Below are 22721 nucleotides of genomic sequence, written 5' to 3'. Positions count from 1 at the left end.
AATGTACAGAGCAAGAGTTTCAGTACCTACTCAGTGCTATCAATATTTATAGCACTGAGATCTATGGTACACAACTAAATGCAAATTTCCAACAAATAATTGGAAGATGTTGTAGGCGTGTGTTGTTAAGAAGGTGTAATTTAACAGAGTGCGTGAAGTTGCCGTGCACAGTGGTGGTCCCCAGAGGTACTCCCAAAGTCAAGTGTGAGGCTATCCGCAGGCTCGGGGCTGACCTGGTCTTCTGTCACCCCACACCGCATTCAAGGTACATATATTTACCTGAATATGTATACACACATGGAGTTACGGGCTCACCATAGCCCGTGCTACATGGACATTTCGTTCTGAGTAGCTAAATCTAAAACAACAACAACAGTATACACATGTCTCTCAGTTACAGCCCCGTTCCATGTAAGGCAAGGTATAAGCCAGGTAAGTCCACTCCGGGCTCACTATAGCCCGTGCTACTTGCAACTTTTTTTTCCCAGTAACTGAATCTAAAACAACAACAATGTCGTCCAGTACCCATAACGAGGGAATCATTCCCTTGTCCTTTCCCAGTCATTTTCTCTATATGTTTTAATTTTTTGTTGTTGTTGCCATTTTAAAGCCAGGATCATTAACTATATTTTGAGCTATATTTGAATAAAATCGGTCAACTTTAAGTATTTTATTTATATTTTTAGTCACCAGTAAAGATGGCAATTAATAATGGTACGTTTCCAATTAGTAATATTTTGCTATTCAAGCATAAAACATTATCAGATTAATTAAATACAAAACACTGGAAACTATTATTCCTGCATTTATCCTTATCTCACATATGGTATCTGCAGTGCCTGAGGATCTATAACCTTATACTACCTCCTACCCCTAACCACTCAACATAAATTAGCAATTAAAACAATTACAAACTCCAGTCTCAGACAGTACTCAGCTTCCTCTCAATAATAATAATAATAATAATAATAATAATAATAATAATAATAATAATAATAATAACAATAATAATAATAATAATAATAATAATAATAATAATAATATATATTTTTTAAATGTACAAAGGAATATTATACAGTGGTTTAATAATTGTTACAGAGAATGTTTATTTCATAAGGCCACTTATAGGCAAAGCGTTTCGGGCATAACTTATAATAAATCAGTTCCTTCACTAAGATTTTTGAACATGTTAAGTACCAAGTCACTGCACATCCTCTCAAGTGTGCTCTGTATCTATAAAACTTTGCACTGCAATGCTAATCCTGACCTTAAGTACTTCCTGGAGGGCTGCAGCAGAACCCATGGACAACACACGAGAAACAAATATCTTTTTTATATTTCTTCAGTGAGACTTAACCAAAGGAGACATGCTATGTAAATCAAGGGTCCCAAATTGTGAAATTACTTCGCAAATGTAATATTACCTCCCTGGGTGGATGACCCATGCAGGATTATCATCAATGAGATGACAACCAAAAAGTCCAACATGATAACTCAAGAAATGAGGCACAATTATCTTGAGGAAATCTATAAAGAAACTGGAAATGAATTAGATCAAAGCTACACTAATGGGTCATCTAACCCTGTCAATGGCAGGGCTGGTGCAGCATACACTGTAATTAGGAATAATGTCTTTCAATGCTCAAATGAAGGAAAAGCACGTATTGAGAACTGTTTCTTCAACGCAAGCCGAACTGCCATTGTTATGGCGTTAAGAGTCGTTGAAGAAAACACTAAGAGTCAAGGAAACACGTTGAAAGAAACGTTAAGAGTCGTTGAAGGTGCAGTGATCAGCACTGACTCTAAAGCAGCGCTACAAAGCCTTAGTAAAAATCGGACAGAAAATCCTGCGATAGTCGCTGAGATCAAGAGAGTTATGAGGATACTAACCAATCAAGGAACAGTCGTCAAATTTATGTGGATTCCCTCCCATGTTGGAATCTGTGGAAATGAACGAGCAGATGTGCTGGCTGCTGAAGGCGCTGGAGATCATATTGAATACTTCATACCCAAGACCTCTACAAATTAGAGGCAATATCACCATGACAAGGTTACTGAGGAAAGGAGGATAGAATAACAAATCAGTGAATCTGTACGCTGGTACAATGTGGCTGCAGCTGGCAATCCCAATCATTATGGACGAAGAGGAGGTGGCCGCCGGAGAGAATTAGTAATAGCAAGAATCCGTCTTGGATACAAATATCCATTGAGATTCGGAATAGAAACAACAGTTGAGCAGCGGGGTTGCAGAATCTGTGGTGAGAGTGATGGACACCGCCTAGACCACTACCTGAGAGTGTGAACATTTAATAGTCATTACGAATATGTGTAGAATAATAAACCCCACATTGTTTGAGTTAGAAAAACACTATTTGTCAAATATTGATACTGTTCTTAAAAGATTCCCCCATATTGCACCCACAAAATAAAGTAAGTATTTAAGGGTTGACGAATGTTAATCTTCTTGTTTGAGGAGCTGTTCACTTAAGACAGTTACGAAGTTCCAGCTGTGTCTGGGTACAAGTGACAGGATGAACAACCCAGCGGGTTTTCTTCCTATTGGAGAGTGTTGTACATGCTGCTATGGCGGTATGTCCACTCACAGGATTGATTGATTGATGAAGATTAAGTCACCCTAAAGGTGGCACGGGCATGAATAGCCCGTAAGTGGTGGCCCTTTTGAGCCATTACCAGTATCAAGAGCTGATACTGGAGATCTGTGGAGGTGCGACTGCACCCTGCGTGACGGGAGATGTCTCCCCTGACTCACAGGATGAGTGGCGCTGCCTAATAAACTCGCCCCTCGGGGAAAAAATTTAATTTAAAATCTCACCTCATATTTCCCCATCGAAATTTGTTTTTGTGTGTTTTACGGTTATCTTAAATTTAATTTACTAAAAAAAACCCTATGCTATTCATCATTGTCATCTGATTACTGTAATGTATTAATTTTTTCTAAATTGCTTATTCAATTCATATATATTATCATACTTCCTGTTTATTATTAAATGTTTACCCCAATAAACATTCACATTTTACTGATTTATTTTATGTTACGCCCGGAACGCTTAATGTTCTAGTGACTTTACTAAGATGCATCTTTGTATATAAAAATATCATTGTTGTTATTAATAATGTTAACAACTATTTGTGTACTGTTGCTAAAACTACATATTCTATAATGTAGTAGTCTACGATATTATCATTATTATAAGTATCACCTTTATATTGTATTTCATTTGTTATATAAATCAAGGACATAGGTATTCCCTGTTCAAGAACATTTCTTGAACATCAAGAGATGTTCAAGAAATGAACAAATTAATATTTCTTGAACATGTCTCATATGTAGCTTACTTCTCAGTAAGTATTAAGTCTTTACCCATTATACCTATAAATTATTTGTATCTGAAAGATTCTAAGTTTTGGCAGAAACTGCGTACTTGTAGCCTCATTTTAAGTGCCACTCTTGTACATTGAAATAGACCTGTCATATGTTTTGTGTGCATACTTTTGTGAATAAAGTAGTAGTAGTAGTAGTAGTAGTAGTAGTAATAGTAGTAGTAGATGTGGGGAATTCTGACTCGTGGGATTTTATTATTTATTTTAGTTATTAATTAATTGATTAATTGAATGTATTATAATTTATAATTTAAATTTAATTATTATTTTATTTTTTACAATAGCTTAGCGGACTGTATGTCATAGTGAGTGGACTGTATAAATTTAAATTCACCCGTGAGTCATATCCCTATACAAGTTGAGGGGGTTTATTAGATGTAGCCTATCAATCGAGAATTATCGATTGACAGGAAAATTTATACTAATTATTTAATTGTTAATCTACTGAAGTTAGTTTGAGTACTCAATCACTTGATCTGATTTGAAGGCTTCAATATGGATACAAGTGTTGGACACGTGGACACACAGCCAGGTATATGGGCCTCGTGGCTATGTGTCACGTCCTCACCTCCCGCCACAAGTAGATGTCGCTAATTTCTTCGGGTTGCCACAAAATATCTCCTGGATGGATAGAATATAGCTACTGCAAATACCTTCTTAATCACAGATATGGCACATAAATTATTAATTGTTACGTGATTGACGCCCGCCTCATCACTGGCTGTCTATTATATTAATGAGCTCAGTAATAAAATGTTAATGTTTTACCCAACCGGAAACGAGGTACTCCCGTTATTTTGAGGTAGCGGCAGCAGAAGAACTTGAAGATGGCTCGGGTCACGAGTATAAACGTGGCTGCCTACAGAACTTCTTCACGAGAGATTTGCTGGTTAAACAAAAGGCGTCCCCCTCCTCCTTGCACGCTCTAGTGACGCCACGAGGAACGGTTCATTTTTTTTTAGATATATACAAGAGTTGTTACATTCTTGTACAGCCACTAGTACGCATAGCGTTTCGGGCAAGTCCTTAATCCTATGGTCTCTGGAATACGACTCCCCACGAAGAATCGTTTTTACAACCAAGTACTCATTTTACTGTTGGGTTAAACAGTAAGGATTTGCGCCCAGTAAATCCTCCCCGACCAGTACGAACCCATGACAAAGCGCTCGCGGAACGCCAAGCGATCATTTTTGTTCTTTTTTAGGTAACATAAATTATAAATTTCCTTAACCCAAATTATAAAACCTAGACCGAATGATACGATCAAAATGACTTTGCAATAAAATTGTTCAAACTTGAACTGAAAAATATTAAAATACTTTTGTGTTTATTATTATTTTTTAAGCTCAGTTTATAGTATCCATACGTATGTTTTGAGCCTAATACAAAAGAAATATAAATGTTAAAATATCTCTCACGAGTAAATTAGTTGAATCTGCCCCTTTATATATAAGATAATGAGTGTTGTTCATATTTAATATCATAAGAAAATGAAGCAAATATATATTGTGAGATTATACCTTCCTCACAGACTCTCAGTAGCACCTTGTTGGGCGCCAGAATGTGAGATTACAGGGTATTAGGGTGTGGACTCAAATGTTTGCCTTGGCTATTGTTGCCCCTCTACCTGCAACTGCATGCAACCGCACCAACACTAGTGGGAGCCACGCTGTAAGAGGTCACTTGGCAGTGGTCACAACAGCCAAGCGACGAACAAATGAATACACTCTGGAGGCGTAAGACGCCAGGGTAGTCCAGGTGGGGATGAAGGTCTTCTACTGCACATGCAATACCAGACCTTGCACACTTAGGTCGTTCGCTCTGCAACTTGCTTGCAAGCAAATCTAGCAGGTAGCGGATGGGTCATCACATTGAATTTGTATTCAATGCTTGAGGCTCTAGGCTGGATCCTGAGCCAACTCAAATTGATGACAATGTCAAGTAGCAATGTAGATGAAATATAGGGGCAGTACTTCAGCATGACGCCAAAGGCACGTGTATGAAAATAAATTTATTTAACAATTTAGTTACTAATACACAGTGAGTCACGTTCGTTACGTTATTGAAGAGTGTCACCTCAACAACTGTCAAACACCTGCTCGCAGCAGGAACCCGTTCCCACCACTCTCACGTGTGTGAAAGAGACTCCAGTCTCGACCCACTTGACAGGCTATGAACAAAAGTGAACTAACTGAACACTTCTTGAACACTTTTAGCAATTACTACACCCGCCACTGGCAGTATCAAACACTTCACCAACACAACAAATTTGCACACGTAAATGAATACAAAGAACACTGTCACAAGATGTCACCAAGACTGTCACCAAGACTGTCAAAACAATAAGTAATAACTTTACTTTAACAATGTCACCAATACATTAAATCACAATGAATTAATTAACACTCAATTAAATTACGTTAATCACGCTGTCACTCACACAGTCAACAATCAATTAATTAACAATTTACATTAATCACACTCTCACTCAGACAGTTAACAATCAGTTATAATCTTTCAATAATTATAATACCTTAGTATGGTTTTATCACACAGACGAAACAATAACAAAGTGTCACTTGACAACACAACAACACAATTGGATAATCAGACAATAATAATATGAAGTGTGCCGCACAGACAACCTCCTCTCATACCACTTACGTGCCACCAAGACGACCGTAGTAATCAATCACTGCCAACACTTGCTGTGACAGATGGTAACAACCTATCTCAAATGTGTATCATATAACTTTGTTCACACACACACATCCGTCGCTGGTCACTCACTAGCGACGCGACACTCGCAAGGTTAAGACCCGTCACTCCCTGAGCTGACACTTTAACACTTCCACAATCTCCTTGGATCCCAACAGGGAGGAAGCTCGTTGCCAGATATACTCTGATCGATCCGAGATTGGGTGATTACTGATCACCAAAATTAACATGTGCAAAACAATTTAACCCGGGTTTTAGTACTTATATTCAACCACCTCATTCATATTGTTGGCGACGATCAAGGTGACAGGCAGACTGCGGATTTAAGCGAGGGAGACCAACACTGTATCCACAACAATGTTGGATCAAGCTCGGACCTCCAGCTTTTTAGATGACAAGGTAAATCCAGGAGATAACTTGGTTTGCACCACCCGAGCTGGTCAATCACCTTGACACGATCATCAGTTACCACCCTCACTCCTTCAGTCTTTAGAATGCCGGTACAGTTAACCCCACTTCCTGAGAAAAGAATGTGCATGCCTCACGCTTCCTGCTTCTCCTTTTGCACCGCGCGGCTGATAAATGCATGAACGTGCGCACACACACACACACACACACACACACACACACACACACACACACACACACACACACACACACACACACACACACACACACACACACACACACACACACACACACGCACACACACACACACACACACACACACACATCCTGGGCAGGGCGAGACAGCTAGGCGCGTCTCCTTGCACCCGTTGCCTCTGTTCACCTAGCAGTAATTAGGAACTTGGTTGTTAGTCGACCATTGTGGGTCGCTTTCTGAGGAATGGTCAAATACCGTTCATATTCGAGAAAACTTCGAATTTCCCACAAAACATGGAACGTAGACAGAAGTACTAAAGTACAGACACACGCACGCACGCACGCACACACACGCACGCACGCACGCACGCACGCACGCACGCACGCACGCACACACACACACACACACACACACACACACACACACACACCGGGCAAGGGATACCACCTCACCTCCTTCTGACCTAGATAGCGAACCACCACACGTTCACTCTTTCAAAGCTCTTCACACTTCTTAGGATATTTCACAGTTGGTTGTCATCAAAGGTGTGTTTACGGGCTCACCATAGCCCGTGCTACATGGACATTTCGTTCTGAGTAGCTAAATCTAAACCAACAACAACATCAAAGATGCATCACTGCTTCACCGACAATCACTGCCTCTCAAACTCACACCTGACACTGAGTCTTACCAATGTGAATCAAGATACGAGCACAGGTGAGTTACACTGTTTCCCTTCGTCGATTACTCGAGCTTTCACCTCTATCTCGGGCTGCTATCTCTGCTTCCTGTGAAATCACACATGCAGGTATTTCACACTGCTTGTGCCTCACGTACGACACATGTGGCCTCGAACCGTTGCTGGTGTCGTAGATCCTGTATCCTTCTGACGGTAGGTAAATCCTTTGACACCTGGAATACCCAATGATTCGGATCTGGTGTATTACTGGTGTTAGGGTTAACTGTTACTCTAGGACTTAGGAGATAGAGGCCTTGCTTTTGAGCCCTTTAAAGCAATCCTCCTCCTCCTCCTGTCGCTGTCCTCGGCCGAATAACTCCTGGAGTGCCTCGAGGGAACCGCCAAGAATCCGTGACGCTATCACCTGGTAACCAATCACAGCCATAGGCGTCTCCCACCTTTTCTGAGAACTCATCTGATTTGTAGCGGCATGTTGGCACCTCGTAACGTCATTCCTAGTTCCACGGTGTCTCGCCAGTGGACCATACTGACTTCGAAGGGGATAGCCAAGCCTTGTGGTCAGCCTCCAACCGTTTCGGGAGGGGGGTGGGGGAGCCTGTCCTGCCCCCCCCTAAAGTTGTATCAAGAATTTCCCCCTTGCCAGAGGGTACCTCATCCCTGGTCTTATGCCTATTGCGACTCCAGTGCAACAGATCCAGATGACCCAGGTCAGAACTGTTGACCTCTGTAGACTCCTCGTGAAGAGAGGAACCCATAGATACCCCCACTTGACACACTTGGGATATAAAATAACAAAGTTGTGTCTTGCAAGCACTTATGCAAGCAATAAATTTGTGCACTGAGAGATTCAACTCTCACATATATGAATAGTTAAATTAATTTTACCAAATGATATACAGGTTTCTAAAGTACGTGAAAGACATAGACTATAAGCTGTATAAGCTTACATCACATACGTCTTGATAATGGTCCGGAATGGACCGAAACGTTGTCGTTTCTTCATCTTGTGGTGTGAGGCTTGGTCAGCATGTCTTCAGCCACGTGAATCATCGTCTGTATAAGCTCTGCCTCTCGCAATCACCCGATCTCTCCATTGATGATTTATAAAGATTAAGCCACCAAAGAGGTGGCACGGGCATGAATAACCCGTAAGAGCTGATCTATTGATTTGCCACTCCGTAAATATGAAACTTTTGAAACGTACCAACCCAGGCGACGTACCAAACCAGGCGACGTACCAACCCAGGCAACGTACCAACCAACCTAACCTATCGAGGCCGATGCATAGAAAACATCAATAATTCACTACCTCAATGTTTACCAATCCGGCACATTTTAACAGATTGCTCGATTCTGTAAAAAAAAGACGAATTAGGTGTGAGGACAGGTTGGCTTCACTCTGCCACCTATCATCTTACATCTCTAGTCACTCAACACGCTACAAACCTCCTCATAAGAAGACGTGAGTTAACACAATACAATACCTTTACACATTGTTTATGGTATGTAAATGTGGTGATTGTTTTTGTCTCCCAGACATGCGTACTTGTCCATGTGCTTGTCCTCAGGGTTGACACGTGCGCCAGTATAGCAGAAGAAACTGGAAAAACAATAATTCATTCATCTGACAATTACGATGTCATGGCTGGACAAGGAACAATTGCCCTGGAACTTTTAGAAGAGGTATGATGTTGTTCTTCTGTTTGCTACAATGTCGATGTGTTGTCAAGTTAGGTGTTAGTATATAAGGTATGATGTGTTGTCAAGTTCAGTATTAGTATATAAGGTATGATGTGTTGTCAAGTTCAGTGTTAGTATATAAGGTATGACGTGTTGTCAAGTTCAGTGTTAGTATATAAGGTATGACGTGTTGTCAAGTTCAGTGTTAGCACAAGTAATGATGTGTTGTCAAGTTCAGTGTTAGTATATAAGGTATGACGTGTTGTCAAGTTCAGTATTAGTATATAAGGTATGATGTGTTGTCAAGATCAGTGTTAGTATATAAGGTATGACGTGTTGTCAAGTTCAGTGTTAGCATAAGTAATGATGTGTTGTTAAGTTCAGTGTTAGTATAAGGTATGATGTGTTGTCAAGTTCAGTGTTAGTATATAAGGTATGATGTGTTGTCAAGTTCAGTGTTAGTATATAAGGTATGACGTGTTGTCAAGTTCAGTGTTAGCATAAGTAATGATGTGTTGTTAAGTTCAGTGTTAGTATAAGGTAGGATGTGTTGTCAAGTTCAGTGTTAGTATATAAGGTATGATGTGTTGTCAAGTTCAGTGTTAGTATAAGTAATGGTGTGTTAAGTTGTGTTAGTATAAGGTATGATGTGTTGTCAAGTTCAGTGTTAGTATAAGGTAGGATGTGTTGTCAAGTTCAGTGTTAGTATATAAGGTATGATGTGTTGTCAAGTTCAGTATTAGTATATAAGGTATGACGTGTTGTCAAGTTCAGTGTTAGTATAAGTAATGGTGTGTTAAGTTGTGTTAGTATAAGGTATGATGTGTTGTCAAGTTCAGTGTTAGTATAAGTAATGATGTGTTAAGTTGTGTTAGTATAAGGTATGATGTGTTGTCAAGTTCAGTATTAGTATATAAGGTATGATGTGTTGTCAAGTTCAGTATTAGTATAAGATATGATGTGTTGTCAAGCTCAGTATTAGTATAAGGTATGCTGTGTTCTCAACTAAGTATGATGTATGAGTTAACATCATACTTCAATTTTGAAGGAATTTCAAGACTTATGAACGCCAACTCCTAGAATCGTGTTCAGAACATTGAATACAGCATCTTGAGAAAGGATTTAGGCTGCATCCAAAAATTTGTTTTTTAATACCACATATACTGAGTCTTTCCTTCATCTCCATTCAAGCAATACGGCATTGTAGTAAGTTTCTCAGTATAAGGAATAAAGTGTTGTCAAGTTCAGCATTATTATAAAGTGTAAGGTGTTATCAAGTTCGGTAATAGTATAAAGTATAAGATGTGTTGTCAAGTTCCATATTAGTATAAGGTGTAAGGTGTTATCAAGTTCAGTAATAGTATGAAGAATGAGATGTATTGTCAAGTTCAGTAATTTCCTGCATAGTTATTCGTTTGAACTTTGATTTATGCATAAATTTTCAGGTTCCAGATCTTGATGCAATAGTTGTAGCTACGGGTGGTGGGGGCATGTTGGCGGGCGTTTCGGCTGTAGCACAAAATATACAACCAAAATGTCAGGGTAAGATTTTTGTCTGTGGGCACCAGAGTTGTATAAGGTGGCTACCACTTCCACCTAGACGATACTACCACCAGTATAGATGATGATAACAAAAAAAATTGAGCTTGTGCGTCAAAGAAACATTTAGTTAAAGCATTTCAAAGCTTAGTATTATTGTAAGAAAATTGAAGTTCTATATTTTGACCAAATTATACTTACAATAGGTAAGGGTAACTAAAATATTTGTATCATTACTCTAAATTGAAATTGAAATTGAAATAAGTTTATTGAGGTAAAATACACACAAAGGAATGAGGTAGCTCAAGCTATTCTCACCCTGCTCAGTACATCGTGTTAATATATACATAGACACACATCACAAACAATAAACATATTACCAAACATTCTGAGAGATAAACATATACATTTCCTACATTACTCTAAGTCTTAGCCTATAAACTGCTAAGTTTGAGAGTAAAATTTTTGCTGTATGAACAGAGTGAGCACTAATTGGCAGGTTAGACTTAACCCAGATGTTTACGTTGTGTGTGATTATTGCAGTGTATGCTGTTGAACCAGTGGGGAAAGACCTCCAGAGATGTCTTAAGGCAAAGCAGAGGCTATGGCCAGAGCCCTCGACCTTCCTCCACACCGTGGCAGACGCCATCAGGCTGCGAGCGGTAAGAATGTGCAAGTTGCAGTGTAAAATTGAATTGTAACTGGTTTCATTAATGTTTTTCTTGCAAAGGTTATTTTAAGTGATAACGGTATGGCACTTATAATATAACAAGTATAAATGATACACGTTACAGAAAGTTACATTTTGGTTTTCATTGTCGTTGTTACTTTGTCAGTATTATTACACTATTGTTAGTACGTCAGTATTATTACCTTAGTGTTATTACGTCAGTATTATGAAAGAAGGTATTAGCAGTGTGTAATTCAAATTCTTTGAAATTAGAAATGAAATTCAAATTTTCTTGATAAATTTGATGAGTGAGGCACCGTAAGGTTCAATCCTCAGGACCAACCCTAGTTGTCACATACATCAATGACATAGATGAGAGTATTATAAAACACATCATGAAATTTACAAACGACATCGAGACTTATAATAAAGTAGGAAGTGAAAATCATACTGAGGTCTTACAAAGAGATCTACATGAACTCAAATGGTCGGAAGATTGGCAAATGTATTTTAATATTGAAAATTGCAAGACCACATCACAACTACCAAATCAACATTACCTTGCAGCAAAATGATGAAGAAAAGGACCTAGGAGTCAAAATTTATCAGTCATTGAGAGTCGCACAACTGAGAGCTGTAGTAAAAAAATGTATAAGGAATAGTCAGACGAACCTTTGACTTCAAGAGAAACGAAAGTAATTTATTCAAATTTACAATTCTCTGGTGCGCTCCATTTTATTTATATTTATATGTACAAGAGTTCTTACATTCTTGTACAGCCACTAGCACTCATAGCTTTTCGGGCAGGTCCTTAATCCTAAGTTGACCAGACCACACACTAGAAGGTGAAGGGACGACGACGTTTCGGTCCGTCCTGGACCATTCTCAAGTCGATTGTGAGAATCGACTTGCATGCGCAGGACCTCCTCTCTCTCTCTCTGTCTCTCTCTCTTTCTCTGTCTCTGTCTCTGTCTCTCTGTGTCTCTGTCTCTCTGTGTCTCTCTCTGTCTCTGTCTCTGTCTCTCTCTCTCTCTCTCTCTCTCTCTCTCTCTCTCTCTCTCTCTCTCTCTCTCTCTCTCTCTCTCTCTCTCTCTCTGTGCCCATATGGATAGAAAACGTTCAAAATTGACCAATTACCTGTTAACCCATAGCGATGTATGTGTGCCAGGCGTCGCATCAGTCAGGGTTTTTGAAGAGTGATGCCGTCCGGCAGTATCAAACCCCAGCGGGCAAAGTTACACAAGAATGTAACAACTCTTGTATATCTAAAAAAAAAACAAAAAGGGGGGGGGGGATCGTGACCTGGGGAACCGGTCGGCTAAGCGGGCAGCACGCTGGACTTATGATCCTGTGGTCCCGGGTTCGATCCCGGGCGCGGGCGAGAAACAATGCGCAGAGTTTCTTTCACCCTTTTACCTAGCAGTAAAATAGGTACCTGGATGTTAGTCAGCTGTCACGGGCTGCTTCCTGGGCGTGGAGGCCTGGTCGAGGACCGGGCCGCGGGGACACTAAAGCCCCGAAATCATTTCAAGATAACCTGTTTTCCAGCGACCCTTCAGGCGCAGCAGGAGTCAGTTGTTCGTCCAGCGTCAAAGTTGGACCAGGCTGTCTAATCAGTAGAACTATGAAGATCTCCTTCGCCAAAATACTTTGTTGACATGCAGGTGCAAACAGTCTCCGTGGTCGTGGTGTAGTGGTAAGACACTCGCCTGACGCTCCGCGAGCGCTATGTCATGGGTTCGTATCCTTGCCGGGGAGGATTTACTGGGCGCAATTCCATAACTGTAGCCTGTTTAACGCAACAGTAAAATGTGTACTTGGATGAAAAAACGATTCTTCGCGGCGGGGATCGTATTCCAGGGACCTGCCCGAAACGCTACGCGTACTAGTGGCTGTACAAGAATGTAACAAATCTTGTATATATCTCCAAAAAAAAAAAAAAAAAAAAATCTAGTGATGGTTACACGTGTCTTCCTTGCTCCAGCATGACCCGGTGAGGATGGTATAAAACATCTCCACACCGGGCCGAAACGTCGATTTGCCTGCCTGTATTTTTACTTGAAGGCCACTATCGTTCTGGTGTCCTCAGTGAAGACCAACCCGTTCTCGCAAATTCGTAAAGTCAATATTGACTTATTAACTACGTGCATAGGTGATATACTAAACATAACAGATACCCTTAAAAAGATTCATAGAAAACACCGACCTTACCTAACCTTGTTAGTATCTTAAGATAAGCATCTTATTGCTTCGTAATTACAATTATTACTTAACCTATACCTATTATAGGTTAAGCCGCCAGCTTCCTGTCTTCACAGGAAGCTGGCGGCTTTTCAAAGGTCCTCCCTTTTTCCTGATGATTTTATAGAACTTGATCTTGAATTGCAGCAGTGTTTTAACATTTACGGCTTCGGCGGATAGGCGGTTCCATGGGTTTATAATCCTTTGGGTGAAAAAGGACCTCATGTTCTCAGTCCTACATTGTGGCATTTTGAGCTAGAAACCGTTGCTCCTTGAAAAAATCCACAGTTGTGAAGAAGATTCGAACCTACGCGCTGGGCTCCAAACGTGCGCTCTAAACGCAGTCCTCATCACGGCTCCTCTGGATTTTCGCATTAATATATATCAACGACAATGTGATCTCTCCCTGTGTTCCGTTGCTCCTTAGTTGTGTTACATCTGACCTTTTAAAGAAGTGGTCTGGATCAATATACTCCAAAATGTTCGGTATTTTAAAAGTTTCGATGAGAATCAGCCTTGTCATGTCTGGTTTGTAGTATTAACCTAGTTGTACTCACCTAGTTGTGCTTGCGGGGGTTGAGCTCTACTCTTTCGGCCCGCCTCTCAATTGTTAATCAATCAAGTGTTACTAACTATTTTTTCCCCACACACACACGCCCCCAGGAAGCAGTCCGTAACAGCTGTCAAACTTCCAGGTACCTATTTACTGATAGGTAACAGGGGGCATCAGGGTGAAAGAAACTCTGACTGTTTTGTTTTTGCCATCAGCGGGGTTCGAACCCGGTCCTTAGGATTACAAGTCCAGAGCGCTGTCCACTCAGCTACCAGGCCTCCAGGCAGTGTTGTTAGTCCTGCGGCCCTTAACCTTTCCTGGTATAAGAGTCAACTTAATTCTGCAACGATTTTTGTCGTTCCATTTTTAGTCATAATATTGCCTAACGAAGGAACTAAGTGATGCAGGAAACACCTCTTTGTAATAAATTATCAACAAGATTTGTACACTCATCTCTAAATCTAACCATTTTTTAATATTAAAATTTTGTTAACTCTCTGATTTTACTTAGTAACTTGTTCTTCACTGATGTTCCATATCAAGATTGGCCACCTAGCATTCCCCATCATCTGCAAGTATGCCAGCCCCAGAGTCTTCACTGTGACTGATCACCAAATGATTGAAGGCATGAAATTCGCTTTCGTACACATGAAGGTTAGTGGAACTTTGTTGAGGTTTGTGCCTCTTGCACAAAGGTGGACAGGACCGATTTCGAAAAAAGACCGAATTTCTGGGACTCGGTCCATTATGAGGACTGTGATCCGTAAAATCGCTCCTTTTTCCATACAAAACATAAATGGTGATAAGAGGTATATTTTAATGGGTAATGGGTGGGGGATCATGGGTAATAGAACCCATGATTAATACACCAGAAATAAATATATCTTTGATATCCCCAGTCAAACTAAATCTGTGCAAATACTTCATGTAAATAAAAGGAGCCAGTCTATGGAAGTCACTCCCTGATGAATTAACAACTTGTCCAGCTCATGGCCTATTTAAAAGTAAAATCCCAAAGTAGGTAATGTGATCCTGATAGTTTCGTAGCTTGTGCTTCAAACTCACACTGTATCTTGTACTACCCACTTCCCAATGTTAGTACTTAACACATATATATCTTCACTAGTGTAGTCACTTGTGTCAACTTATATTGTAGTTATATGTTGATATAAAACCTCCCTACAATGTACCTTTTCATCTTACCTGATATGTTAGATTAAGGACCTGCCAGAGACGCTATGCGTGTTACTGGCTTTGTAAGAATGTCAAAATATCACTCTAATGTATTCTCACTAACCCATTGTACCTTCTTGTAAATAAATTATTATTATTATTATTATGATTATTAAAGCTATACCGTGAAGTTCGATGTCCGTCTATTTTTTTTTAATTTTGGAGAAATAGAGGAATAATGGGGATGTCAATCAAACATTGGGTTATACGGTGGGCGAGGAGAATTCGGTAGAGATGTCAACATTAACATTATTTCCCGTTGTTGTTGTTGTTAGATTCAGCTACTCGGAACAAAATCTCCACCGGGTGAGCCCGTAAAAATTACCATTTCATCCCTTTGTGTGTATTTTACCTCAATAAACTTATTTCAATTTCAATTTCAATTCAATTTGATATTTCATGTTCTGTGACTTAAACTTGGACTAGATGAAATAGTTGACCACATAACCGGAATGCACTCGGGCATGGGGTTGAAAGAGTTCATAGTCTCCTATGCTTTTATTGGGTGGTGGTACAGTGGTACAGCACTAGGCTTTGCATAACGCGAGCGGAGGTTCTAGTCCCATCAAAGGTATTTGGAACTTTCAAGTATTTAAAGTGCGGCCTGTGTACTATTCAGGTTTATTATTTGATATATACCTAGGTGTAGATACAGGATGAGAGGTACGCTCGTGGTGTCCCGTCTTCCCAGTTCTCTTTGTAGTATAACACTTTCAAACTACTGACGGTTTTGGCCTCCACCACCTTCTCACTTAGTTTCTTCCAACCGTCTACCTCTGTGTTTGCAAAAGAAAACTTTCTAATATTTTTTCAGCACCTTTGTTTCCTTACCTTAAATCTGTGTCCTCTTGTTCGTGAAGTTGCTGGTTTCAGAATTCCTCTTTGTCAGTTTGGTCGATTCCTGTTAGTATTTTGTAAATGGTGATCATATCACCTCTTTTTCTTCTATCTTCTAGTTTTAGCATGTTTAACACCTCTAGTTTCTCCTCGTAACTCTTGTTTTTTTCAGTTCCGGAAGGCATTTTGTAGCATGCTGCTGCACCTTTTCCATTTTCTTTATGTGCTTCTTGAGATTTGGGCACCATACAACTGCTGCATATTCCAGTTTGGGTCTCACAAAAGTCATGAACAGTTTTCTTCAGTATTTCACCATCCATATAATTAAAAGCAAGTCTGAAGTTGGAAAGCGACGCATACGCTCCTCTCACAATGTTCTTTATGTGTTCCTCTGGTGACAGCTCACTATCTAAAATCTCCCTAGTTCTCGTTCTTTATTAGAGTTCTGTAATTAATTTCCACATAATTTGTAAGTTGTGTGTGGTTTATTTTCTCCGAATCCACATTCCATAACATGGCATTTATTCACATTGAATTCCATTTGTCATTTGATGTTACTAACACTTATTTTATCTAGATCATTTTGAAGGGCATGACAATCGTCTGATGGCTACTTATTGGTGTCTGTCACTAAGATAGGATCGAATATAGTTCAGGGCAAAGCCTCGGATTCCATAATGGTGAAGATTAAGTAAGAGCTGGTTATGGTTTACAGTAACAAAGGCCTTTCTCAGTTCAATGAAGAGCCTAATTGGGAACTCATTTTTGTCAAGGGCTGAGTAGATTATATCAAACACAAACATATTGTGTAGAACACAAACAGACTAATAATTGCATCGTTGATACTCTTTTCGGAGCGGTAGCCAAACTGACAGGGACTTAACATGTTGAATTTTACGAGGTGGGAGTAGAGCTGTTTGTAAATAATTTGTTCAAATATTTTTGACAATATAGGTAGATTAGATATCGGTCAGTAATTGTTTGTCTGCAGTATCGCCTCCTTTATGAACTGACGTTACTCGTGCTTTTAAAGGATATCAGGGAAGGTGTGACACTCTAGAGATTTGTTGAACAGCAGAGCTAATGGTGGCGCAAGGGAATGGAAGGCACTCTTGTATACCATGGATGGTATTTCACTAATGTTCCCAGCTTTGGTTTTTAGTGAGTGAATGATTGACACATCTGTAGGGCTGACTGGTGAGAGAAGAGAGTTAAGATACTTAAGATAGCTGCCGGTAAGATATGTAGTAACATGTGTCTGTGTCTGTGGGATTTTTCTGGCAAGGTTAACACCAACTGATGAAAAGAAGCTACTAAATTCAGTTGACGGTTCTAAATCTGTTATTTAGAGAGTTTTATCTTGTTAAAACTTGTTATGTGATTATTGTTTAGATTCTAGGATGTCAGAGATGGCTTTTCATGTGCTTTTCATGTTTCCTTTTGCTTCTGTGAATCTACTCTCATAATAGGAAAGTATCGCTCTTCTTATTTTACTGGTAAACATTGATGAGTATCTCTTAACTATTTCTTTTCTAACTAGGCCAATCCTAAAGAACTGGCTTTATCAGTTAGCACCCATCCATTCAATTATCTCACTTTACATTTATATCTACAGTAAGGGGCTATAATTAATTACTTATTATTTAAATTATATTATACATTATAAATTTTCTGGTTTTCCACAGCAAGTTGTTGAGGCAGCAGCTGGAGCCGGAGTGTACGCCGGAGTCAAGTTAATGGGTGAAGTGGCTCCAGCAGCACACAAGGTCGGGGTCATACTGTGTGGCGGGAACGTTGACCTGGACAACCTCCCCTGGGTGACCCCTCTCACTACTTACTAGTCCACCGCCACCTCCTGCTAGTATAGTCCAGGACCCACCACGTCCTACTAGCCTAGGACCCACCACGTCCTACTAGCCCAGGACCCACCACGTCCTACTAGCCCAGGACCCACCACGTCCTACTAGCCCAGGACCCACCACGTCCTACTAGCCCAGGACCCACCACGTCCTACTAGCCCAGGACCCACCACGTCCTACTAGCCCAGGACCTACCACGTCCTACTAGCCCAGGACCCACCACGTCCTACTAGCCCAGGACCCACCACGTCCTACTAGCCCAGGACCCACCACGTCCTACTAGCCCAGGATCCACCACCAACTAGCACAGGACCAACCACCTACTAGCACAGCACCCACCACACCCAACTAGCACAAGACTTACACGTCCTACTAGCCCAGGATCCACCACCTCTTACTAGCCGATCGGCCAAGTCTTATTAGCCCAGTTACTACTACAACAACTACTACAACAACTACTACTACTACTACCAAGTTACTACCATTAACCCGCGACGCCGCACACGGTACTGTACAACCCAGCCTCATATTTAGCTTGTGTAACTGTGTGTACCATAGTTACAAACATTGACGTACTAAGCAATCAGACAGTAGAATTTGGTGCTATTCACTTTAATGCGTCCGAAAAAAATGAAGCTAAATAGAAACTTAAATTTTCCTAGACCTAGTATAGCACATATATGTACTATATTAGGTTTCATATAGCGTATATTAGGCCTAGGAAGGTTAGGTTAGATTAATTTGTTTTTGCATCATATATACAAAGCCTCTTCCGCTCTTTCTAAATTCAACAGAACAGAGTTCTTTCTAATTGCGTTGTACGTCGATATATGTACTATGGTCCTCATCGTTACTGTAAGTACTACCAAAATAGGAGGATGGGTTGGCTTCTTCTATTTAGGTATTTTTGGTATTTAGGTATTTTTTTCTAGAGCAGTCAAATCAGAGCTGTTTTTATGATCTTATAGTGTCAAATGTATGTCTAACACGCTCAGTCTTGCAGCTATAGCATCTATTATAATAATTCTGGGAATAGTGTCATTCACCTTCAATTACAGATACATCTTGCAACTTTCCTTATCTTCTTCCTCAACATCAGGATGATAATAGATAAAAAAATTGTATTAAATATACAGTACTAGATTTAAATTTTTAGGCTTACTCTTTATTGTATGTGTCAGCAATATACACAAGACTTGTGTGTGAACGTGTTGTGTAGAATATCTGACGGCTTTTGAAGTGTGCGCTACAAATACAGTTTCTGACCACTATCCTACCTTTAACATAGCACATATGGACATAACACCACCAGATACCCAGAAACTTGCATTCATGTTACACAGTGAAGCAGCAATGGTCAACCTCACAAATGCACTTCACAATATAAACTGGGAATCTGAATTCAATAATACACAGGATATAAATTCATTAACTAACCTCTTTCTTTCCAAAACTCTAAGCCTGTACAACACTCACTCTCCTCTCCTCACCAAGCAAGTAACTGCTAAAAGATTAAACAACCCCTGGCTCACAAGTGGTATACTCAAAGCAATCAACAAGAAACATGAATATGAAAAAAATAGCATTGGCCTAGTTACAAAATAAGTAGTTAAGAGATACTCATCAATGCTTTCCAGTATAATATGAAGAGCGAAACTTTCCTATTATGAGAGTAGATTCAAAGAAGCAAAAGGAAACATGAAAAGCATAAGGAAAGTCATCTCTAACATCCTAGCATCTAAACAGCAAACACATAACAAGCACATTAAACTCTCTAAGGATAGTTATACATCTGCAACTGATTTAGAACCGGCAACTGAATTTAGTAGCTTCTTTTCATCAGTTGGTGCTAACCTTAATAGAAAAATCACACAGACTCAGACACATGTTACTACATATCTTACAGGCGGTTAGTTTAGTTAGTTAGTTTAGTTCATTTATTATGCACCCCATACCCATCTTGTGGGCGGTAGTGGAAAGGGTTACAGAGGCACATAATGGGCTCAGGGACTGAACCCCACAATTCATTTAGCTAAGCAAGTTACAATCTTGATGAGCTAGTTACAAAATTCAATATAAGTCATCACATCAACAATGGGTTCGAGATCGACCTCAAGTACAGGTTCTAAATTAAGCAACTGACATATGTGGAGAGCTAGTGTCAAAATTTATATGTTTGTCCTGCACACCGCCCCCCATCCAGTGGGCAGCGGTGGATAGGTTACAATCACTTAGTTACTACCTGCAGTTAGCAAACTGGGGATATTTGGCTAAAATTTCTGGTAGCAGATCATTTTGAATGAAATATTGACACATCGCTGGAACATTGGTTATAGAATTGTCTCTAAATTCACGTATCTTTTCGCACTCCATCACATAGTGACGGAGGGTGTGCGAATAATTTTGTTGACACAGTTTACATTTGGTCAGGTCTACATCAGCAGATAATGAGAATTCCCAGAGATACTTGTAACCGAGTCTAAGCCGAGCAGTAGTAACATCTAGAAGTCTGCTGATTTGATTGGATGATCCATAGATGTGTGGCTCCTCTTGCATGATAGTATGATGATAGATGGAATTACTGGTGTCAATTTCACTTTGCCTCAGATCTACAAGATCTTGTTGAAGTTCTCGGTGTACAGCTGCTCTCAGATTGCTCATTGACAATCCAAGGTTACACTCAACGGCTCCTTTAAAGGCAGATTCTTTGGCTAACTTATCAGCTCTATCATGCATTCGGAGGCCAACATGAGATGGAGACCACATGAAATGGACTCTGTTACCATCCTTAATAATTTTGTTGTATTTGTGTCTAGCTTCGGACACGAGCATGTTACAGTTATGTCTTAAAGAGTTGAGAGCATTTAAGGATGACAAGGAGTCACTTACAATTAATGTATCAAGTTTTGAGACTTGTACACATTTCAGTGCAAGGATCAAGGCAAATAGTTCAGTCTGAAGGGTAGAGGCCCAGTTGTTTATACGGACTCCCCACTCAAAGTATAGGCCATCGCCCATTGTCAGGACAACTGCACTTCCAGCTGCACCCGTGGTGCGGTGTAGGGAACCATCAGTGTATATAATTTGAGAGAGAGAATGCTCTGTGGACAGAGCATCAATATGGCTTAAGGCGTTGAGCTTTGCCTCAAGACGAAGCTTGGGCTGATCTCTAATTTGCTTCTTGGGTGGAAAGGGAGGGATTAAAACTGGAAAGGGTGTAACCTCCCACGGTGCAGGAAAGTGCCGCTGTTGTTTCTCTTGGTACAAATCATGAACCTGATACATTCTGAGTTGAGTTCCAGTTTTTGTTATCCATTTGGAACAATGCTGATCTTCAATAAAGAAATTCTGGAGGGCTTCTGCGCAAGGATTAGGATGAGTTAGCCTAAGCATTTTTATACCAATTTGACAGTTAATTTCAGTAACACGATCAACAACGCTCAGAATATTAAGTTCCTTTCTCATATTAAGTATCTTTGTGGTACGAGGGCACCCAAGGATTATCAGTTTAGTTCGTTTAATATGCACCCCATACCCATCTTGTGAGCGGTAGTGGAAAGGGTTACAGAGGCACATAATGGGCTCAGGGACTGAACCCCACAATTCATTTAGCTAAGCAAGTTACAATCTTGATGAGCTAGTTACAAAATTCAATGCACATCGTTACATCAACAATGGATTCGAGACCGACCACAAGTACAGTTTCTAAATTAGTAAGCAAGTGACATGTGGAGAGCTAGTGTCACAATTGGTATGTTTGTCCTGCACACTGCCCCCCATCCAGTAAGCAGCGGGGGATAGGTTAGAATTACTTAGTTACTACCTACAGTTAGCAAACTGTGGATATTTAGCGAAGACTTCCGGTAGCAGATCATTTTGAATTTTGAATTTTGAATGTGAGTAAATGGTATACAGTCTGTTCCTTTTTTCTCCCCCAATATCCCACGTTCTCTTCCTGTTCTTAAACATCTGTTGGACTCCTTACCAGAGCCAGTGCTCCTGTTGGGTGATTTTATATGTCGCCATACCATCATGGGTTATGTTCTGATAAACACCCGGGGCCGCCTTCTAGAACTATTTGCCCTCTCTTCTTCCCCGTCTCTTCTGAATTCTGGTGAACCCACTCATGTTGACTCTCGCACTCCCACCCTCTCCTGTCTTGATCTTTCTCTCTGCTCGTTTTCTCTTTACTTAGATTTCACATGGTGGATTCTTGACGACCTCCATAACGTGACCATTTCCCCATCCTTGTCACCTTTTTCTCTTTTCACCTTCCCCTCTCCTTCCCTAGGTGGCAGTTTACCAAAACTGACTGGAATCTATTCACCCTCCATGCTACTCTTTCTGACCTCTCCGAGGTGCAGGTCTCTTTGCATTATACCCCCCATCAGTGTAAAACAAATGTATAACACTGAAATTTTGAGCTGTATAACACTAGTAGATATTGACAGTCATCTTCAAAATCTCAAACCGACTGAATCCTATGCCTTTACTGATGGTTCTGTGCAGTTAGGCACTGGTAGAACAGGTTGTGCATGTGCAGTATAGAAAGGGAATGAAATGATCATTTCTAGTACACAGAGATTGAACAACTGGGCAAGCACGACACAGACCGAGCTATTGGGCATTTATCTACCCACTGAATACCTTAAGCTCAATGGTGGTGGAGTTATTTTCTGTGACTC

General features: G+C 40.2%; 1 protein-coding gene across 1 annotated transcript in view; it reads left to right on the top strand.

Annotated features, from left to right (window-relative positions):
• LOC123767735 (serine racemase-like) overlaps window positions 1-18432 on the top strand; it is a 29848-nt gene extending 11416 nt beyond the window's left edge. The window contains exons 3-8 of the mRNA XM_045757691.2: window positions 148-265; window positions 8993-9107; window positions 10550-10646; window positions 11187-11305; window positions 14651-14761; window positions 17863-18432. Of these exons, the coding sequence (XP_045613647.1) occupies window positions 148-265; window positions 8993-9107; window positions 10550-10646; window positions 11187-11305; window positions 14651-14761; window positions 17863-18018 (716 nt within the window). The 3' untranslated portion in view covers window positions 18019-18432. The remainder of the gene's footprint in view (window positions 1-147; window positions 266-8992; window positions 9108-10549; window positions 10647-11186; window positions 11306-14650; window positions 14762-17862) is intronic.
• The last annotated feature ends 4289 nt before the right edge of the window (window positions 18433-22721 follow it).

The sequence above is a fragment of the Procambarus clarkii genome, chromosome 67, assembly GCF_040958095.1.
Source record: "Procambarus clarkii isolate CNS0578487 chromosome 67, FALCON_Pclarkii_2.0, whole genome shotgun sequence".
NCBI lineage: Eukaryota > Metazoa > Arthropoda > Malacostraca > Decapoda > Cambaridae > Procambarus > Procambarus clarkii.
This window is presented reverse-complemented; position numbering and strand designations above follow the sequence as displayed.